At 39.8% G+C, this 17,710-nt stretch overlaps 1 gene segment (V, D, J or C); it reads right to left on the bottom strand.

Annotated features, from left to right (window-relative positions):
- Positions 1–2,115: 2,115 nt before the first annotated feature.
- LOC137101078 (T-cell receptor beta-1 chain C region-like) lies at positions 2,116–6,403 on the bottom strand. The segment is given in 5 exon segments: positions 2,116–2,328; positions 2,456–2,562; positions 2,689–2,715; positions 2,805–3,152; positions 6,184–6,403. Coding segments are annotated over 5 exon segments (651 nt in total).
- Between the last annotated feature and the right edge of the window lie 11,307 nt (positions 6,404–17,710).

Genomic DNA, 17,710 nt, shown 5'->3' with positions numbered 1-17,710 from the left:
ACTATGTAAAGTAATAAAAATTAGAATTATTAACTCCAAAACATATCACTTCAAAATACTGTATAATGTGAAAAAAAAAGCTCCATGCTTTCTGGCTGCAACATTAAAGTAAACACATTAATACATTAATTATAGTTCAATAATACTGTATATGTAAAATAAATACTACTTTTATTGTTGGTAACTGAAGTATTTTTGAGCTAATATGTTTCTACTTTCTCTTTAATGCAAAGCTTTTACTTCTACACTGTGGTAATTATACCACTGAGGTGTTAAAGGGCAACTTAACCATTTTCTCACTGTGGCTTTAGTTCAGGGTGTAAATGTACATGAATGCTTTTCATGTACATCCCTCTGACTTCACTATATGAAAATATTTCTCTGCTTGTAGTTGAAAAACTGACCCGGAGGAGTTTAGATGATGTCATCTGGGGGAGCTCTGGAAAAGCGAGTTGACCATGATTACAAGCTCCATAATGTGAGCAACAAGATGACATAATCTGAACGGAAGGTTCCTCCAAGTGATGTCACCTGGAGGCATTTTCCAGCCAGAAGAAGAGAGATTTTAATATAGGGAAACCAATGGGAAGTTTCATGCCATTTATGTACAGGTACTAACCAAACTAGAACCAACAGAAGCGCGTCCTTTGATTGTGTCCAACGATTTCACACTAACGTCCCTTAAACTGCTGATGTCTGAGATCAAGACTCAGATGTCTTCCAGAGATTCCAGACTCTAATCTAAGGGGTTTGCTCCAAGGCACCAAAGGGGAGATTTAGAGCAGCAGAAGGTTTCATGCATGTGTGTTCATCTAGCTTTGGTAAAGTTAATTGTGATGAAATGCACTGTGCAGCATTAACAAGTTACCAAGTCCAACACAAAACTTCCATGTGGTTAATGCAGTTAAATATTCACACAAGCTTTGAAAGTGTGCGACTGCACGGAACAAATACAGCTGTGTGCGGGCGTTTTAAATAACCACATGAACTTTATTTACAATATTGTAAACACGACACTCAGTTTTCCAGCAGAGATCAAATCAGCAGCTTCTAAATGTATCTAGAGAATCGGTTTGGCATAATTATAATGCTCACAGGTGTCAGACTCTTTGTTTCTGTTGAACACAAACATGTTTTTCAGGAAGCAAATGCACAAGGGAGAAAGTTTTCGTCCTCAGGTTGATTCCTACTGAAGCTTTTTGGCTTCCAGTCACACACAGAAGAGTGTCTGACATGCAAATAGAAATTAAATTAAGATGCAGCATGCAAACAGGTGCTGTTTGTAACACAGCACACGCTTCCGTTCAGTCTGCGGTGTCAGTCGACACAGAAATGGAAGGTTGTTTTTTGGTTTTGGTGCAGAGATGCAGGTGCACTTTGAGCCGGAGGTTGTGGTTACGTCGAAGGTTGCACCTCCATCACTTCTCGGCACAGAAACGCGATGTGCAGGCTGCTCTGTGACCACATCCTCTTCGCTCTACACCTCTGCACAGTTTCAAGCTGCCGTTTGTCTTCAGCAGCAACAGCTTTGACCTTCTTTTGTGCGCAAATGAGAACGTTCATACTCTGCTCATGTTTGTGCAAAAATGAAAAACTGTCCTATGCATGGCTCAAATACGCCCACTTTATGAAGATGAACAATGTATTAAAAAGAATGTCAGGAAACAGATTAGTAAGTGGAATTAAATAAATCAATCGAACGTTTCCAGTTTGCTCACTGGAAACTTTTGTCACGAATCCGCATGTGACTCTTTCCTGGGCTGATAATAATAATTGTGGATTTCTCTGAAATCAAACTGATAGTCAAGCTGCTAAAAATACCTCACACCATCTCTGGAAAAAGTGATGTTCAGCGTAGGATGAGATGTGAGAGCAATGAGGCGGTGGTTACTATAATCAGCACTGCAGGCGGCAACATGAAGCGCGTGACAAATGATGTAGTTGATGGGAAATTGTCATCAATGTATCAACAGTGTCTGAAGATGAATCGGTGTCCTTTTTGTGATTTAGATCATTTTTAAATAGAACTAATATTGTTTCTGTAAATGTATTGGAAATCGTGAACCTTGGTAAGTTGCAAATTCTTGAAGAAATCAAGGCACAGAGTTTACAAGATGCTCTGAAATGCTTTAATTAATATGCAACCATTTAATAAATCACATGACAAAAGTTAGTTTTTGAGCCATAACGAGACAAAGCACATAAATGTGAGTACACATGCAAGACAACATACAGCTTTATGGTAATAGTAATAGTTTTATTTACAGATCCGCCAGAGTTCACTTGGGCAGGCGACAGCTCTCAGTTGCTCTACTTTCCAGCTGAACCCTGAAACAAACACATTAAAAAAAACCCACAAGGCTTCAATGTTTTTTTAATTGTTGATGCACATGTTAAAATAAATGGAAGCATTTTTTTTTTAAAGCTGACGACAGTTAAATAAAAAGGGACAAACCTGAAGCTTCCACACCAGAAACGCTGCAAAGGCTCCATACATGCAGCTCTTCACGATGAAAACACCGTAGGACAGTTTGGCACGCTGGGAGATCATCATATATTTCTCTGTGGAACATTTGGGTGAAGGACATGAGTCGCAGAGAAAATATGAAACACATACGAACGACACTGCCACAGTAGAATTGATGTGTTAAAAGTGTTCAGAACCACAAAGGACATAAATATATTTACCTCTTATTATAATTGGGGAATCTTCAGCTGATAGAAAAATAAGAGAATGTTCAGACAAACACAGTTGACTGTTATGATCAGATTTTTACTTTAGATCAGATTCTAAATGAACCTACGTTTATCCCCATGAAGAAACGCTTCTTTAATGATGTGATTGCTACTATCGTAGAAGCTGACAATGCAGGTGAATTTATTGTCAGGATTGAACCAGTCATCGGCAGAGACCCTGAACCTACTGGTGATACTGTAGAAATTTCCTTTCTTTACGGCAGCGGCGTCCGTCGCCACATTATCGGTCTCGTCCCTACCATTAAACTTCCAGCGCACAGTGACATGGTCTGGGTAAAAGCCACTGGCCACACAAACCAGGGTCTTCTTCCTCTGATTGTCCCTCGGGTCTCGACATTCCTTTTTTGAAGGTCTAAGCAATGTCACGGTTGGTGGAGTGATTTTAATGCCGTCTTCTGCAAGTTAAAGGAAATAAATTACTCAACAAACTAAAGTACAACCGCTAATTCTAAAGCACATGTGACATCTTAATACTAGAATTCAGAGATGAAGATGTGAGTACAAAACGATCATTACAGTTTTTTTTACATTTTCTTCTCATGGTTTTAGAACAGCATTGCAGTCATCTTACCGAGCACTGTTAGCTTTGTTCCCTCTCCAAAATAAGCAGGATACGTGTTACTGCACACCAGTCAGTGACATGGTAAAAACTAACAGTACCGTGGCTGAATGAACCTCCGGCTCTTTTATTTTTTTAAGACATCTGTGACTTTTACTGCAAGCACGTGTCGCGTGTCGTCCACACTTTGAACAATCACTTTATCGTGCAAAGAAAATCGCTCTTTAAAAATAAAAATAAAAATAAAAAACTTTGAAGGACTTTTCCCACTTCAAAACAACGTGTGAACTAAAACAGTAAAACAAAATTATTTATTTCTATTTTTTTGATACCAAACCTGAGGACTCGAGCACAAAGATTCACACACAGTTTAGAAAATAATTTTGCACATTTAGGTCAAATCAAACAAACACAAACAAACATTTATCCAATTGAGACGTTTCCTTCTTACCCAACACTGTCAGTTTGGTTCCACTGCCAAAATAAGCTGGGTCGTACTGGCTCACACTGAAAGGAGGCTGCAGATAAAACTGCTGCTACCGTGGAGCGAAACTTAAAAAGCTTTCTACACGCAGACAGTGTCCAAACAAACCTGTCTCCATGTTCTGCAACATGGCATTAAACTTTGGATTTTATGGACAATTTAAAAAAAAGCAAAAAACCAAACCTCAACTCTAAACATCTCCAGTGGTTTGACTGTATATTATATGGAGAATCACAACAGCACTGAGCAGCTTCGCTTTCAGTTATTTTTAATTTCTTACCTAAAACAGTGAGTTTAGTCCCGGCTCCAAAATAAGCTTCTGACTGAGAACTCACAGTATTTCACAGAGCTGATAAGAACTCGCTGTGACACCAGTATTTCGGGCCTGCAGCCAAACGTTGTGAAGCTGTTTTTGCTTTTCCTGCTGATGCTCGTTTTTACTGTTTTAGCATCTTAAACGAGGTCAAATTAGCACATTTATTGCCTAAAAACGAAGTGTCTCGTTAGGCTTAGTGGAAATATCAGGATTTGTGCAGGGTTTCTTACCTAAAACAGTGAGTTTAGTTCCAGCTCCAAAGTAAGCCTCATTGTAGGAACACAGAGACCTTCAACTGTAACAAAACCTCGTCCCACAGCCCATTTTCTGCCTGTTTGCAGCCTGAACAAACAGGACTTGACTATTGACTGATTTTTTTTAGCCCACTGTCAGCAATATTCCCGGTTCTTTCTAATTGCTGGAGTCAGCACCTGAACAACACAAAGGGATATTTCGCATGACTTCTTACCTAAAACCGTTAACTTTGTTCCTCCGCCGAAGTAAGCTTGAGCATTGTTAGTCACAGTGCTGTGGATCAGTGCCCAAAACAGCCTCAGCCTCACCTTCTACTTCGCCTTAGTTTCCTTGCCAACTTACCTAAAACAGTGAGTTTGGTTCCGGCTCCAAAGTAAGCTTCTCTTTCAGAGCACAGAGACTTTCAACCGTGACAAAACCGGTGCCGCTACTTTGGTTTGAAGTTCAAGCTACTTCATAGACTGAGTTTCACATTATGTGGACGTGTTTGTGGTACTTTAGAATCACCTAATAAACTGTTGTAAACTGTTTTGAAACACCTTGGAGTAATACCTGAACCATATTTGAGGATTTAAAAATGATTTCTTACCTAAAACGGTTAACTTTGTTCCTCCACCAAAGTAAGCTTGTCCACCACCACCAGAGTCACAGTGAACTGGATCAGTGATCAAAACAGTCCGAGATTCTGCTTCTACTTTGCTTCTTTACATTTGAGCTTTGCAGTGAATGTAACTTCTGTTTATACCCTTTTTAAAAACACACTATAGAAACTGTTCACCGGTTAGTGTAACAGTTCAGCTCTGTGGCTGGAAAAAGCTTCAAACTGACCCAAACCCTTAAGAACATAAAGTTGGGAGCCAAAGCTGATCTGGACCGGAGCCGAGTTTGGTTTTATTGGGATTTCTTACCTAAAACGGTCAACTTTGTCCCTCCACCGAAGTGAGCTTCATTTCCAGAGTCACAGTGGACTTACTCCGTGCTCAAACAGCCCAACATGCTGCTGGCACTGCGCTTCCTTCACCTCCAAATGTACATTTATTGCACTGAACGTCGCCTTGTTCAACCTTTGATCCGTGTTTCCACGTTTTGTGCGACAAAAGCCGATCTGTAAAATTACCTTCAGTAATCTTAGCAGCTGACTCTTACTCACCGAGAACAGTCAGCTTTGTTCCTGTACTGACACAGCGTTTGGTCTTAACAACAAAACACTCGTTCTGATTTCTTACCATGGATCCTCTCACAGACTGCACAGTAAACACCACATACGTTTGTTACCTAAAACGGTCAACTTTGTTCCTCCACCGAAGAAAGCTTCTGCAGCACCGGTGTCACAGTGAACTCCATCAGTGCTCAAAACAGCCAAAACCTCTCTGAGCCTTTTTTATTTTTTTTACTTTTTAAAGGCTTTTCACTTTTCACTGACCCTGATTTCATGTACAAATAAATGGCTCTTACCTAAAACGGTTAACTTTGTTCCTCCACCAAAGTGAGCTTCATATCCACCAGAGTCACAGTGAACCTAACCAGTGATCAAAACAGCCCCCGAATCTGCTTTCACCTTTGCACATTATTCACATTAGTCTAGCTTTATGCAACCCAACACATTGAAAGAAAGCTGGATGTCCTACTCACCAAGAACAGTCAGTTTGGTTCCTGGGCCGAAAGTAGCTTCATAATTGGCACAGCGCTAAAGCTTAACAGCAAAAAGCTCCGAGCTGAACGTCCATCTATAGTAAAGCGGCTCATTCAAACACTTGGATTTCACTCCTTGGGTTTTAATAGACTGTTCTGAATATAAAAAAGGTTTCTTACCTATAACTGTTAACTTTGTTCCTCCACCGAAGTAAGCTTCACCAACACCAGAGTCACAGTGAACTGGATTAACTCTCAAAACAGCCCAACACGCTTCAACTCTGACTTTACACCGCATTAAATGGGACTTTCCTTTAAACACTGCAAACATCTGCTCGACGACTCCAGTGTTTTCCCACGTTTCAATCCCTGGCTTTTTCTACAACCTGCCTGCTTCTGTTTGTTTTTCTCTCCGATCAGAAAGGAACATTTGAAGCTTTACTCACCGAGAACAGTCAGTTTGGTTCCTGGGCCGAAATAGGCTTCAGTATTAACACAGCGTTTGAGCTTAACATCAAAAAGCTCTGAGCTGGACTTAAACTACAAAGACCTGCACACTTTAGGATTCTTAATGCACCACTCCTGCTCCAAAACGCACTGCATTTGTTCCATTTGAAGCATCTTTGACTTACCCAACACAGTCAGTTTTGTTCCTTTTCCAAAATAGGCTTCGTTGGCATTGTCACAGTGCAAAACTACTGAGCATGAACCTCCCCTGTTTTTTTCTTTAAAATTACCTCTGCAAGGTTTCCACCAACTCCTCCATTAGAGAAAGACTCTCAAGCAATGTGACATTCATCAAAATACCTTCAAAAACTAGCATATTTACCTAAAACGGTCAGTTTGGTTCCTTGGCCAAAGTAAGCTGGCTCAGTGTAGGTCACAGTGTTCTGTGCTCAGCTCAATATTTCAGCTTTTTCAGGAGAATCCTTTTTTCCCCTTCACACTCACACAAATATTTCTGCTGTTTTAAATGTGTCGCAGCAAACTGAAGCTGCCAGAGCTCACACTTACCCAAAACAGTGAGTTTTGTCCCTTTTCCAAAGTAAGCTTCACTTCCAGTGTCACAGTGACTGTGTCCTCTACCAAAAAGTCCTAAAAGGTTTCACAGTACGTGGGGATGTGGTCCGAGAATCCTTCAGACGAGGAAGGTTTAAATGTTCAGGTTGAGCTTCATAGTGTTTAGAGTTGTTTTGTCTTTTGTCAAGATGTGTAAAAGAAGAATCCACATGCTGCACACATGAGAAAATCTATTTTTAACCATTTTTCTAATAGATTTCCCACATTTACACTGACCTCCCAGTGCTAAAATGCCCTAATATCCAGCACATCTCCAGAATGTTGGTGTTTTCTGCTCCACAAAATTTCCCAGGTCGCATGTAGCAGTTTACACAATGGGAGTTAATGGGAGGAGGTTTTTGTACAGCGGCTCTATAGGATTGTATCACCGTGCCCCCCCTGTCCCCACGATGAAAAAGCATCACACAAAAACCTGCTGTGTTTTTCGTTCCCCCCTCTCCCCTTCCCCCACCCAGCTCCTCCGTATCTCATCCTCCATCTCTCTCAGGCTGTGGGAGCAGCTGCACAGGTCGGGCTGACTGATGGCTGAACAGGCTCCAACCCGATTGCTGCTATTTCTGTGCAGCTAAGAAAAGAAGCCGGAACAGAGGGAAGGGAAAGGGGAAAGTGACTTTTGTTTGTTTTGTAGCTGCTCAGAGGAAGTGACAGCTCAGCTGGTCACACCTCCTTATCCACCCCGTTATCACTGAACCAAGGACACACCAGGAATCAGTTCTATACATTAAGTTCACCATGTAACAACTGATCAAACCTATAATGCTCATAACACGTATTTACGTTACAAAGCGATAACTGATCAACACTTTGATCATTTTAATCGTAGCACAATGTGTGATCATATGACCTTTGTGCATCCACTGTAATAAACATGTTACAACACATGTGAGTTCAGGACTCGTGATTCACTGCATTCTCCCTATGTAAGAAATAAATAAACTGATAACACGTGGTTGTGACAATTTTCTGAAATACATATTCAGCTTTGAGTTGTGACATTTTCGATCCGACATCATCAGGCGGTAAAAACAATGTAGCTGTGACATCTTATAAAATGTGAATAAGTACAGCGGAGGACACCCTGCACACACAGACAGACAACCAATCACACTCACATTACTGCAAATCATCTGAGGCTATAAACACAATGATATGTAACAATAACATAGACAGAAAGATTGCTTGTATATGTTTTAAATTATACAGTAGCTGTGTCTTAAGGTGTTACCCGGTTGGTTAAAGGTTTGACTTGAAGGATGATTTGATAGAATAGTGGAAAACCCAGTGTGCTATGCTGTGTGTTATTCTGCATGTAGTCTCTCATGTATGTGTTACAATGTATACGAGCAAATGTATATGACAATTTAATTAATAACGTGCCATTTTGAAATCGCTTATTATTTAAAGGAGCCTATATTTTTAACTCCTGAAATTGACGTGTAATCCCACGTGGAACCTGCAGAGGTCAGTGTGTGATAACCTCCCAATACACGCAGAACAACAGTGAACGTGAGAAATGATCTAACAGCTGCTCCCTTATCTGAACTGATCAGCTTTGTGGTGCTGCAGAAACATCCCTCAGAGGCTTTTTCACCTTTTATTATTTTATGGTTGTTCATTCTGTTTTTTTTTTAAAATGTGTTTTCTTTCAGGTTTTCCTGTCTCAGTGATGTTACTGTGTCGTCAAATCACATCAACTAAATTGTTCTCGGGGTCCCACTCATCCCTCCTCCCTGTCATCACCTCCCCTTCAGGTTCTTGTTTAGCTGCTCAGCCTTTGTGAACCACTGTGCTTTACTGGAGGCACAGTAATACACAGCCGAGTCTGCAGCCCCCACAGAGTGTATCTGCAGAGAGGAGTGAAGCACTACAGGCCGGGACAAGGTGTATTTGGAAATGGTGAAAGGAGGTTCAATGGCTGAAATGTTTGTATTGATAGAATATGCCAAGAGCTGCATTTCCCCACTGGTGCGTTGTCTGTACCAGAACATGTAGTAATATGAGTTGTCATCGTGATTACACTGCAGAGTCACAGCCTTGGCTCCCTCACGACTGAACACAGATGAAGGCTGGTCAACTTTAACACAGAAGGAGAAATCTGGACAACAAGGAAACAGATGAATTAATAACGTTTACTCGAACATCTATAAAGGAAAAAATAACCACTGACACTTAAATATTCTTACCGCTGATGATTAGAACTGCAGCAATGAGTAGCTTCATTGTCACAGATGGTGATCGTTCAGTTAGGACCTCATAACTCAAACTGAGAAGCTGCAGGATCCTCCCTCTCCTTTTGGTTTTTAAACCAATCTACCAAACTCCATTTCCTCCCTCATGACAGAAGAAGGTGACCTTTCCCTTCTCTACAGCAAACCAGTATGTTAACTGATCTAACTGATCTAACTGATTTGTTCTGTTCTCCATCACAAATAAATAATTATATCTGGTCTTAATAAACATGCTACAGATATTCATATTTACCCTGACTAAAAGTAAAAAAAATTCACGTGGGGCCATCATTGGGTAAACATTTTAGCTTGGGGCTGCAACTTCCAATTATTATCATTAGTTATTAACTTATCAAAAAATCAGCCATCTATCTTGATCTGATTAATTATTTAACTTATGAAATATAAAAAAAACTGAAACCAGTAATTACCAATAAATTCATCTACTACCGTTTAATTAGTAAGTGTTGGCATTTTCACTGGGAACATGTTAGTCTGAACCGTGTTAGCATGTTAGTTTAAATGCTGCACTGCTTGTAAGACAGTAGTTAAAAGAATGTAGACCTGATTTACCAACTTATAATAATTAATGCAATACCTCTTTAAACTTTCTGACTCCGTGGACTAAAAGTAATTTGAAAAACTGGTCCCCAAAAACCCTACACATGACCCCAAGAATCCACAAAACCAAAACTAATGCATGGCACTATTATTATTATAAGAAGCATCATAAACTTTGGTGGCTCAGTTACTATCAAAAACTGAAACTCTCTCTATCATCTGTTAGGAACATTTTAGGAGTTTTGCCTTTGACAGCTTGAGGCGGGTCAGTGGTTCTTGATGTTGTGAATGTGTAAAGGCATTTGAGTCACTGCGTTGTGCATAGGGTTTGGGAGTTGTATAGAAAGAGATCGAACAGAAGGTCGGTCCTGGGCCGCTGGGTTTGCGAACGACCCAATAGTTAGGTAATATCAGTAATATCACAACCACTTGTACGTCCACTGTCTTTTATGTCTGGTATTAAATGTCTTGTGTTTCATGTCCTGCACTGTTTTCTTGCTTTTAGTTGAAGAAATAAAAAACGTTTTTTGTCACCAACTGTTCAGTTACAGCATCATAAAATATTTCCAATAATTAATTAAAAAACACATTGTTTATTATTGATCACATTCGCGTTAAAATGTCAACCACCCAAACCCTGAACAGCAGCTGGCATTAGTTCCCACACAAGGGTTTTAGTGAAGCAGTGGTGCTGAACCACATCACTGTGCACTGGCAGCGCAGTAATACACAGCTGAGTCTGATGGATTCAGAGTCTGAATGATCAGAGAGCCTTTCATCACGTTTTCTCTTTTTAATTGGAATCGGTCTCTAAACGGATCCTCCATTTGTGGATCACCATTGACGACTGTGTACCCAATGAGGCTCATAGACTGATGGCTTGGTTTGTGTTGGTACCACAGCATAGTTGAGAGGCTGCTGCCATCATGGCTGCAGTTCATTTCCAGCTCCTTAGTCCCTTCTGTCACAAGTTGTAAAGAGGTCTGTTTAAAGGTGACGCTCTCCGTTAGTCCTGTAAAAAAAGACAATGGCACGTGAGCTAAAGCTTGAATTCAAACTGTGCAAATTTAGAAAAATAGCAAAGCAGTACAGGTTTTACTGATACAAGTGTCATATTATATTCAGTCCATCTTACTCGTATTCACTAGCATTAAAAATCCAAACATGTACAAGCGGGGAAACATCCTGGAAACTGAAGTTAAACCAAGACCTGTGCGACAGGAAGAAAGAGTGTCTGCAGTTCAGTTTTACAAAAGCAACATGTATCGTAATCCAGTATCAGAGACGGAGATCTCCCATGTTGCTGTGGTCTGCTACGAGCTAGAGAGGAGCCACTCCTCTCTTCACCTACACCACTATTCCTCTTCCTCACTCTCCTCCTCCTGCTTTGTTTCTACCTGCTTCCGCTTCTTCTTCGTCACTGAATGTAAAAATGTAAAAAAAAATCATACATATGAAATAAGCATCATATACTTAGCATTATTCCACTTCCACTTTGGAAATTATCTTTTTTCTGCATACAACCCAATGAGCCACAGCTCCTTCCTGCCTCCACCTGCGTGGGAGAGACTTGTTATTTGTATGACTGTCTGATGTGTGTGCAGCACTGTGACTGGCAGCACAGTAGTAGGTGCTGCTGTCATTCACAAACAGCTCAGTAATTAGGAGCGAGAACTTGTTTTTGGCTGCGTCGAGAGAAGCCTTAAAGTGGCCCACAGTTTGGTCAAACTCTGTTAGTAGGAACTCAACTGCAGCTCCATAATGTTTTTGTCTGTACCAGAGCATGTTGTAGCTGCTCATGGTGAAACCTGGACCCATGCTGCAGTTCATCGTCACTGGGACTCCTGGGGGAGACACTTGATCTCCAGACTGAAGAACCACAACACTGAGACCTGAAGCACAAGAAGAATCTTGTCAGTGTAGAGAACCATGAAAGCACTCAGACACAGAAATGTGATGGCAACTTGGGAAGCTGTGGTTAATTAATACATAATTTATAAGATACTAAAAAACAACCTGAGTGTGTCAACACTGTCAAGTAAAGAGCTGTGACAAACATGTTGAGTCCTCTCCAACTGAATGACACAGAGTCACACTTCACTGTTCAGAAAGAGAAACACAAGGTCACATGTTCCCATGATCACGTGACTAGAGAGGAGGGAGGGGCTACAATCTCATTCATTGATCATCAACTGACTCTTTTGTTCAATACAGTTACAAAAAGAAACAGACCAGAATCTGTGAATACATTATGCTAATATATGAGCAATGATTATCTCACAATAACAGCATGAAGTAACGTGAACTTATCACCGATCTTGTAACCAGATCATTGAACCAAAGTATGACATTATTAGTTAAAGGGATGGTATTATGGTCCTATTATTAACTTTTAGAAATACTAAACATACTTTATCTATAACACTTTTTGCCCAAAGCCTTTCAGAAGTCTCTAAATCCATGTTTATAAAAAAACCATTTGGACTATTTGGAAGCTGTTAACACAAGATCTGCATTCTGACATAACGAATGATACATAATCTCTTACGCTGCAGACGGAGCTATGTATTGGCTGCCACTGGTAACTTAAATATAGTAGAATCGTAGTTATTTAGCAATCTGTGAACTGGAATGTGACCCTGAATGCGAAGCTGCTGATTCACAGGACTTTGTCTGACCTTAGGGGCTGATCCTCGCTTATTCCAGATGTGATGTCACAGTCTCTCAATCAGGTGGTAGATTAAACATTTTAAATAACTTAAAAACACAGTAGAGACACAGTTCAGTGCACCAAGGCTCTAATCATTACCTTAATCCACTGCAAGAGCTTTTTTGGATTTGTTTTTATGATACCAGGTCTTAGATATTTTAATATATAAATTAATATGATGTCATAATTAGTACTTAATGTAATCTAGTCTTACTTATATTTTATACATACAGTGCATAAATGTTATTTAAACAATTATCCTTGTAAATCTAAATTAGGAGAAGCTATATGTTCAGCTATTTTAGCTTTGGTTTAATTAAACATTTATTAAAATTCTCAACAAAGTATAAGCCAGTAAAAGCAGCTGTCACTGGTTTGCATGCAGTGGCAGGGTTTTAGTGAAGCATTGGCATTGAACCACATCACTGTGTGCTGGCAGCGCAGTAATACACAGCTGAGTCTGCTGGAGTCACTGTGTTAATGATCAGAGATCCTCTGACTCTGTCTTGTGTCTTTATGCTGAATTTCCCTGTAAACTGGTTCTCGTACACAGGGTCGGCTGTGAGGACTGTGTACCCGATGAGGCTCAGAGAGCGGTTGCTTTCTTTGTGTTGGTACCACAGCATAACCTGGAGACTGCTGTCATCATGACTGCAGTTGATCTCCAGCTCCGTAGTCCCTTCTGACGCGACTTGAGAGGACGACTGTTCAAAGGTGACACTCTCCACTTTTCCTGTGAAGAAAGTTCATATGATGTGAGGTAAAATTTGAGTTTGAACAATGCAGTTTTAACAAATTAATTTCAGAAGCTTAGGATAAATCTGTATCATAAGCACAAAACGTCATCTGAGCTTAATCATCTGAGCTTACTTGTGAGCATGAGCAATAAAAATCCAAACTTGTATAAAGCTGCAGACATCCTGGAAACTATACCTAAATCCAGCTCTGTGCCACTGAGGACAAATTACAAAAGTAAGTGTATAGTTACCGCATCGAATTTATAATTCTACTGTGCTAAAAAATCAGTGTCAGAGATGAAGCTTGTTGCTGTGTTCTGATGAACTTGAACAGACCAAGTGAGACAGACCTTCCCTCCTTGTACATCACTCCTCTTCTTTCCCTCCTTCTTCCTCTTGTCACAGCTGCACTCTGTACTTTTGCTGCATATTTATTTCTGTTCTATTTCTCTTAAATCAAAAGCTTTATTCTTCTTGGTGTAGAAGGAAACCAGAAACCTGGCAACTACATTTTTTTCAAGTTTGTGTGTGTGTGATGGTGTCAAAGCACACTGCTCCTGTCGCTTTCAATAACAACCAGGTCTAAATGTTTTGCTTTTGGCCTTTGCCCATATATTTAATGACTGACCACATTTGACTTATTCCGCCTGCTTATCCTCTTCGCATGAAAAAGATCAGAGGGGGGTCATGGGGTCAGAGCCTCTGAAGCTACTGTTTACCACTATTTCTTGTTTGAAAGAGCTCAGTCAAAAGACACAAAATGGCCACAAAGAGAACCAATGTAAAATCACCACAAACAGACTCAAAATGACCAAACCAAAAGGGGTGAGGGGTCCTTCTCCTACCTGTCCATTTGCTAATGACCTATCCATGCATTTATTGACCACGATCTGACATTAAAAATAATAAAACATTTGCATATACAGTAAATCAGTCTTGTTCTTCATTAATATACTGTACATTGCTCTGAATTCAGTTCATTATTATTGTACTTTCTCTATGAAAAGTCCCTTTATCTGTTCGACATCAAACTAAATCAGCCACAGCTCCTTCCTGCCTGCTTATCATCTTTGTGAGACAGAATTGTTATTTGTATGACTGTCTGATGTGTGTGCATCACTGTGACTGGCAGCACAGTAATAGGTGCTGCTGTCATTGACAAACAGCTCAGTAATCTGAAGAGAGAACTTGTTTTTTGCTGGATCAACTGACGAGAGAAAGCGCCCGACAGTTTGGTCATATTCTTTGGTGAGGAAGTCAACTGTAGCTCCATAATGTTTTTGTCTGTACCAGAGCATGGTGTAGCTGCTCATGCTGAAACCTGGACCCATGCTGCAGTCCATCGTCACTGGGAGTCCTGGGTGTGACAGTTGATCTCCAGACTGAAGAACCACAACACTGAGACCTGCAGCACATATAGAATCACCTCAATGTACAGAACCACGAATGCACTTAGACATATAAATGTGGAGGAAACCACCATTTAAGCATGAGGTAATTAATGCAAATGATATGAGCCGAGGTTTAAAGCCCACCTGAGTCCAAAAGAAGTGACAGAAGAAGCACTGAGATGATCATGTCAATCAGCTTTGGCTAAATGAATGCAAATCACACCACTGTGAAACACTTCTTGTGTTTCTAAGATCACATGATTAGAGGGGGAGTACTACTTTCCCTCCAATCGTGTGTTCATTTACATCTGCCTGTAGTGTGTTTAATTCTTATTCATTGATCATCAAGTAAAACTTTAAAAGTTGGTTTGAAGGTAACAAGCGAATCTGACATTTTCAAACTGGTTTTGTACAACATTGTGGTTGATCTGTGACACTAAATTGAGTATATTTCATGTTACAAAGTTTAAGCAGGTTAAGTCAGGTTACCCAAACCTTTATTTAAGTATTCAAACCGTGTGACAGTTATTCTCTGGTAAGAGCAACTGGGTGTTCTTTAAATGCATTTCTTTCTTTGTGTCTTTTACAACAAGCAGCAAATTATCCAAATTATAAATAAGACGCTACATGATAAATGACTTCATCAAATAGCTCAATTCATCAAATAGCTCAATTGAACAAATAATACATTACATCAATAAGCAGCAAAATAATTTGAATTCCTAGAAAAACAAAACCTCATTAAAAGCAGCTTTCATTGGTTTCCATGCAGTAGCAGGTTTTTTGAGGAGCAGTGGTATTGAACCACATCACTGTGTGCTGGCGGCGCAGAAATACACAGCTGAGTCTGATGGATTCACCGTGTGAATGATCAGAGATCCTTTTAAATAATCTTCTCTCTTGATGCTGAAGTTGCGTTCAAACTGGCCCTCATAAGTTGGTTCACTCTTGAGGACTGTGAACCCAATGAGGCTCATAGACTGACTGCTCTCTTTGTGTTGGTACCACAGCATTGCTGGAAGGTTGGTGTCATCATAACTGCAGTTAATCTCCAGCTCCTCAGTCCCTTCTTCCACAATTTGGGAAGGGGACTGTTCAAAGGTGACGCTGTCCACTCTACCTGTGGAGAAAGTTAATATGATGTGAGGTAAAATTTTAGTTTGAACAATGCATATTTTAGGAATTTGTTTTGGACGTTTAGATAAAAATAGCAAAGTTGTACCACAAACACACAGTACAACTGATTTTACAGAGACTAAATTCTAATAGCAATTAATAATAATTAAGATTATCTCTGGCTTACTTGTAAACAGGAGTAAAAATCCAAATGTGTATAAAGCTAGAGACATCCTGCATTTAAAGTAAGACACTTGGAAGAGAAAATACAACAGAAATACATTTACAGTTCTGTGCATATTAAATTTACAAACAAAGCACGTATTCGATTCCAGTAACAGAGATGCAGCATTAATGTGTTGCTGTAGCCTGACGAACTCATTACAGATCAAATGAGATGTGAATATCTTCCCTTCTCTTTACATCACTGTTTTCTTTCTCCGCCTTCTTCCTCACAATGGTGCTTTTCTGCCTCCTTTGGTGTTTTCACACACATTACCAGATGCTTTCTTTGGTTTTAAGCTACAGCTAGAAATGGTGGACGATGAAGCTGGAAATCACAAAATTAAAAATCTATCATTTGAATAAACTAGTGTAAATGGTTTTATGTACTCTACGATTTAAAGTTAAATAAATGAGTTTAAGAAAATAATAATCCCATCATTTTTTGCAGGTTTTATTTTCATGTATGTTAATAGAAAAACATTAGCCATATTTTTTTGTATTAATTAGCTATGAATGCATCTCTCCTCACTGAAAAATCGAAATATGTTTTAGAATGTGTCTGTTATTGATTATATCCTAATATGAATATATTCTAAATTTACATTGGCCCAAGCGTTTCCAAATTAACAATGATTTGCAACGGCTGGAAGTTTAAATATGGAACAGTCTGCCATCTCTGCACAGCCTTTGAATTAGTTGTGTTATCAAATCACAATAAATAAGAAGCTAATAAACTTTTTAATCAAGCTGAATGTTTCCTCCTCTCTGATTGGTCAGAAGGGTGAGACTCACTCATCAGGCTTTACCTGTATTCTTGCCTGTGCTGTTTAATGAGACTCCTTCCAATAGCCTCTACACGTGAAGATAAGCTATAGAACAATACATAAACAATATTGTAAAATATAACTTGTAGTATCCAATTTTTTAAAAACCACACCCAAGAACTATAAATGTTTGATTGAAATATCCTGCTGATGTGATTGGACGATGACTGCTGTCGTTGGGGCTTCGGGGGAACGCGATTGGCCACTGAATTATCAAGGCTTAAAATAACTAATCCCCTGCCCCCCCCTTATTGTCCCTGTCTATTTGAAAGTTTCCGCGGCATCGTCTGTGACGAGACAGCACGTCGGTGTATTTGTATAACGTGAGCTGTCGTTAGAACTGGCTGGGAAAAGCAAGTTTGACATTACTGCCGAAAGTTTAATAGTTTAACTTCTGAACAGCGGTGTTTTAATTGGCAGTCGCGCCCCAGGCTGTGGTCGGATGTTCCTCACACCAACCGCTGGTTTGTCCTGCTCGGATCTGCTTCGGACATTTTCCAAATCTCTACTCTTATTGGGACCACAGCGGCCCACAGCTTTCCCTCACCAAGGTAAGAATAAACACTAGTTTCTTGGACTTAATTCCCTTTTTTTTGGTGAATGAATGTTTTAGCTTGAAGTCGTCCGTGCCCTTGGTTAAAGTTTGCTAGCGTTAGCTAACTTTTGGCTAAGCTAACAGTTTTGTCGTTTGCACGAATAGCTTGATAGTTAAGAAGGCAGTATTGGGAGAATTAGTAGGGCGTTGGTAAAATGTGCAGAAATTGCAGAGATGGGAAATGATGCAGTCGAGCTAATTCTGATTTAGTTTTCTAAAGTAAGTTTGCAGTTCTTGCCT

Source organism: Channa argus, chromosome 16, assembly GCF_033026475.1.
Source record: "Channa argus isolate prfri chromosome 16, Channa argus male v1.0, whole genome shotgun sequence".
Classification (NCBI taxonomy): Eukaryota; Metazoa; Chordata; class Actinopteri; order Anabantiformes; family Channidae; genus Channa; species Channa argus.
Note: the sequence above shows the minus strand (reverse complement) of the source record. Positions and strands in the feature narration are given on the sequence as shown.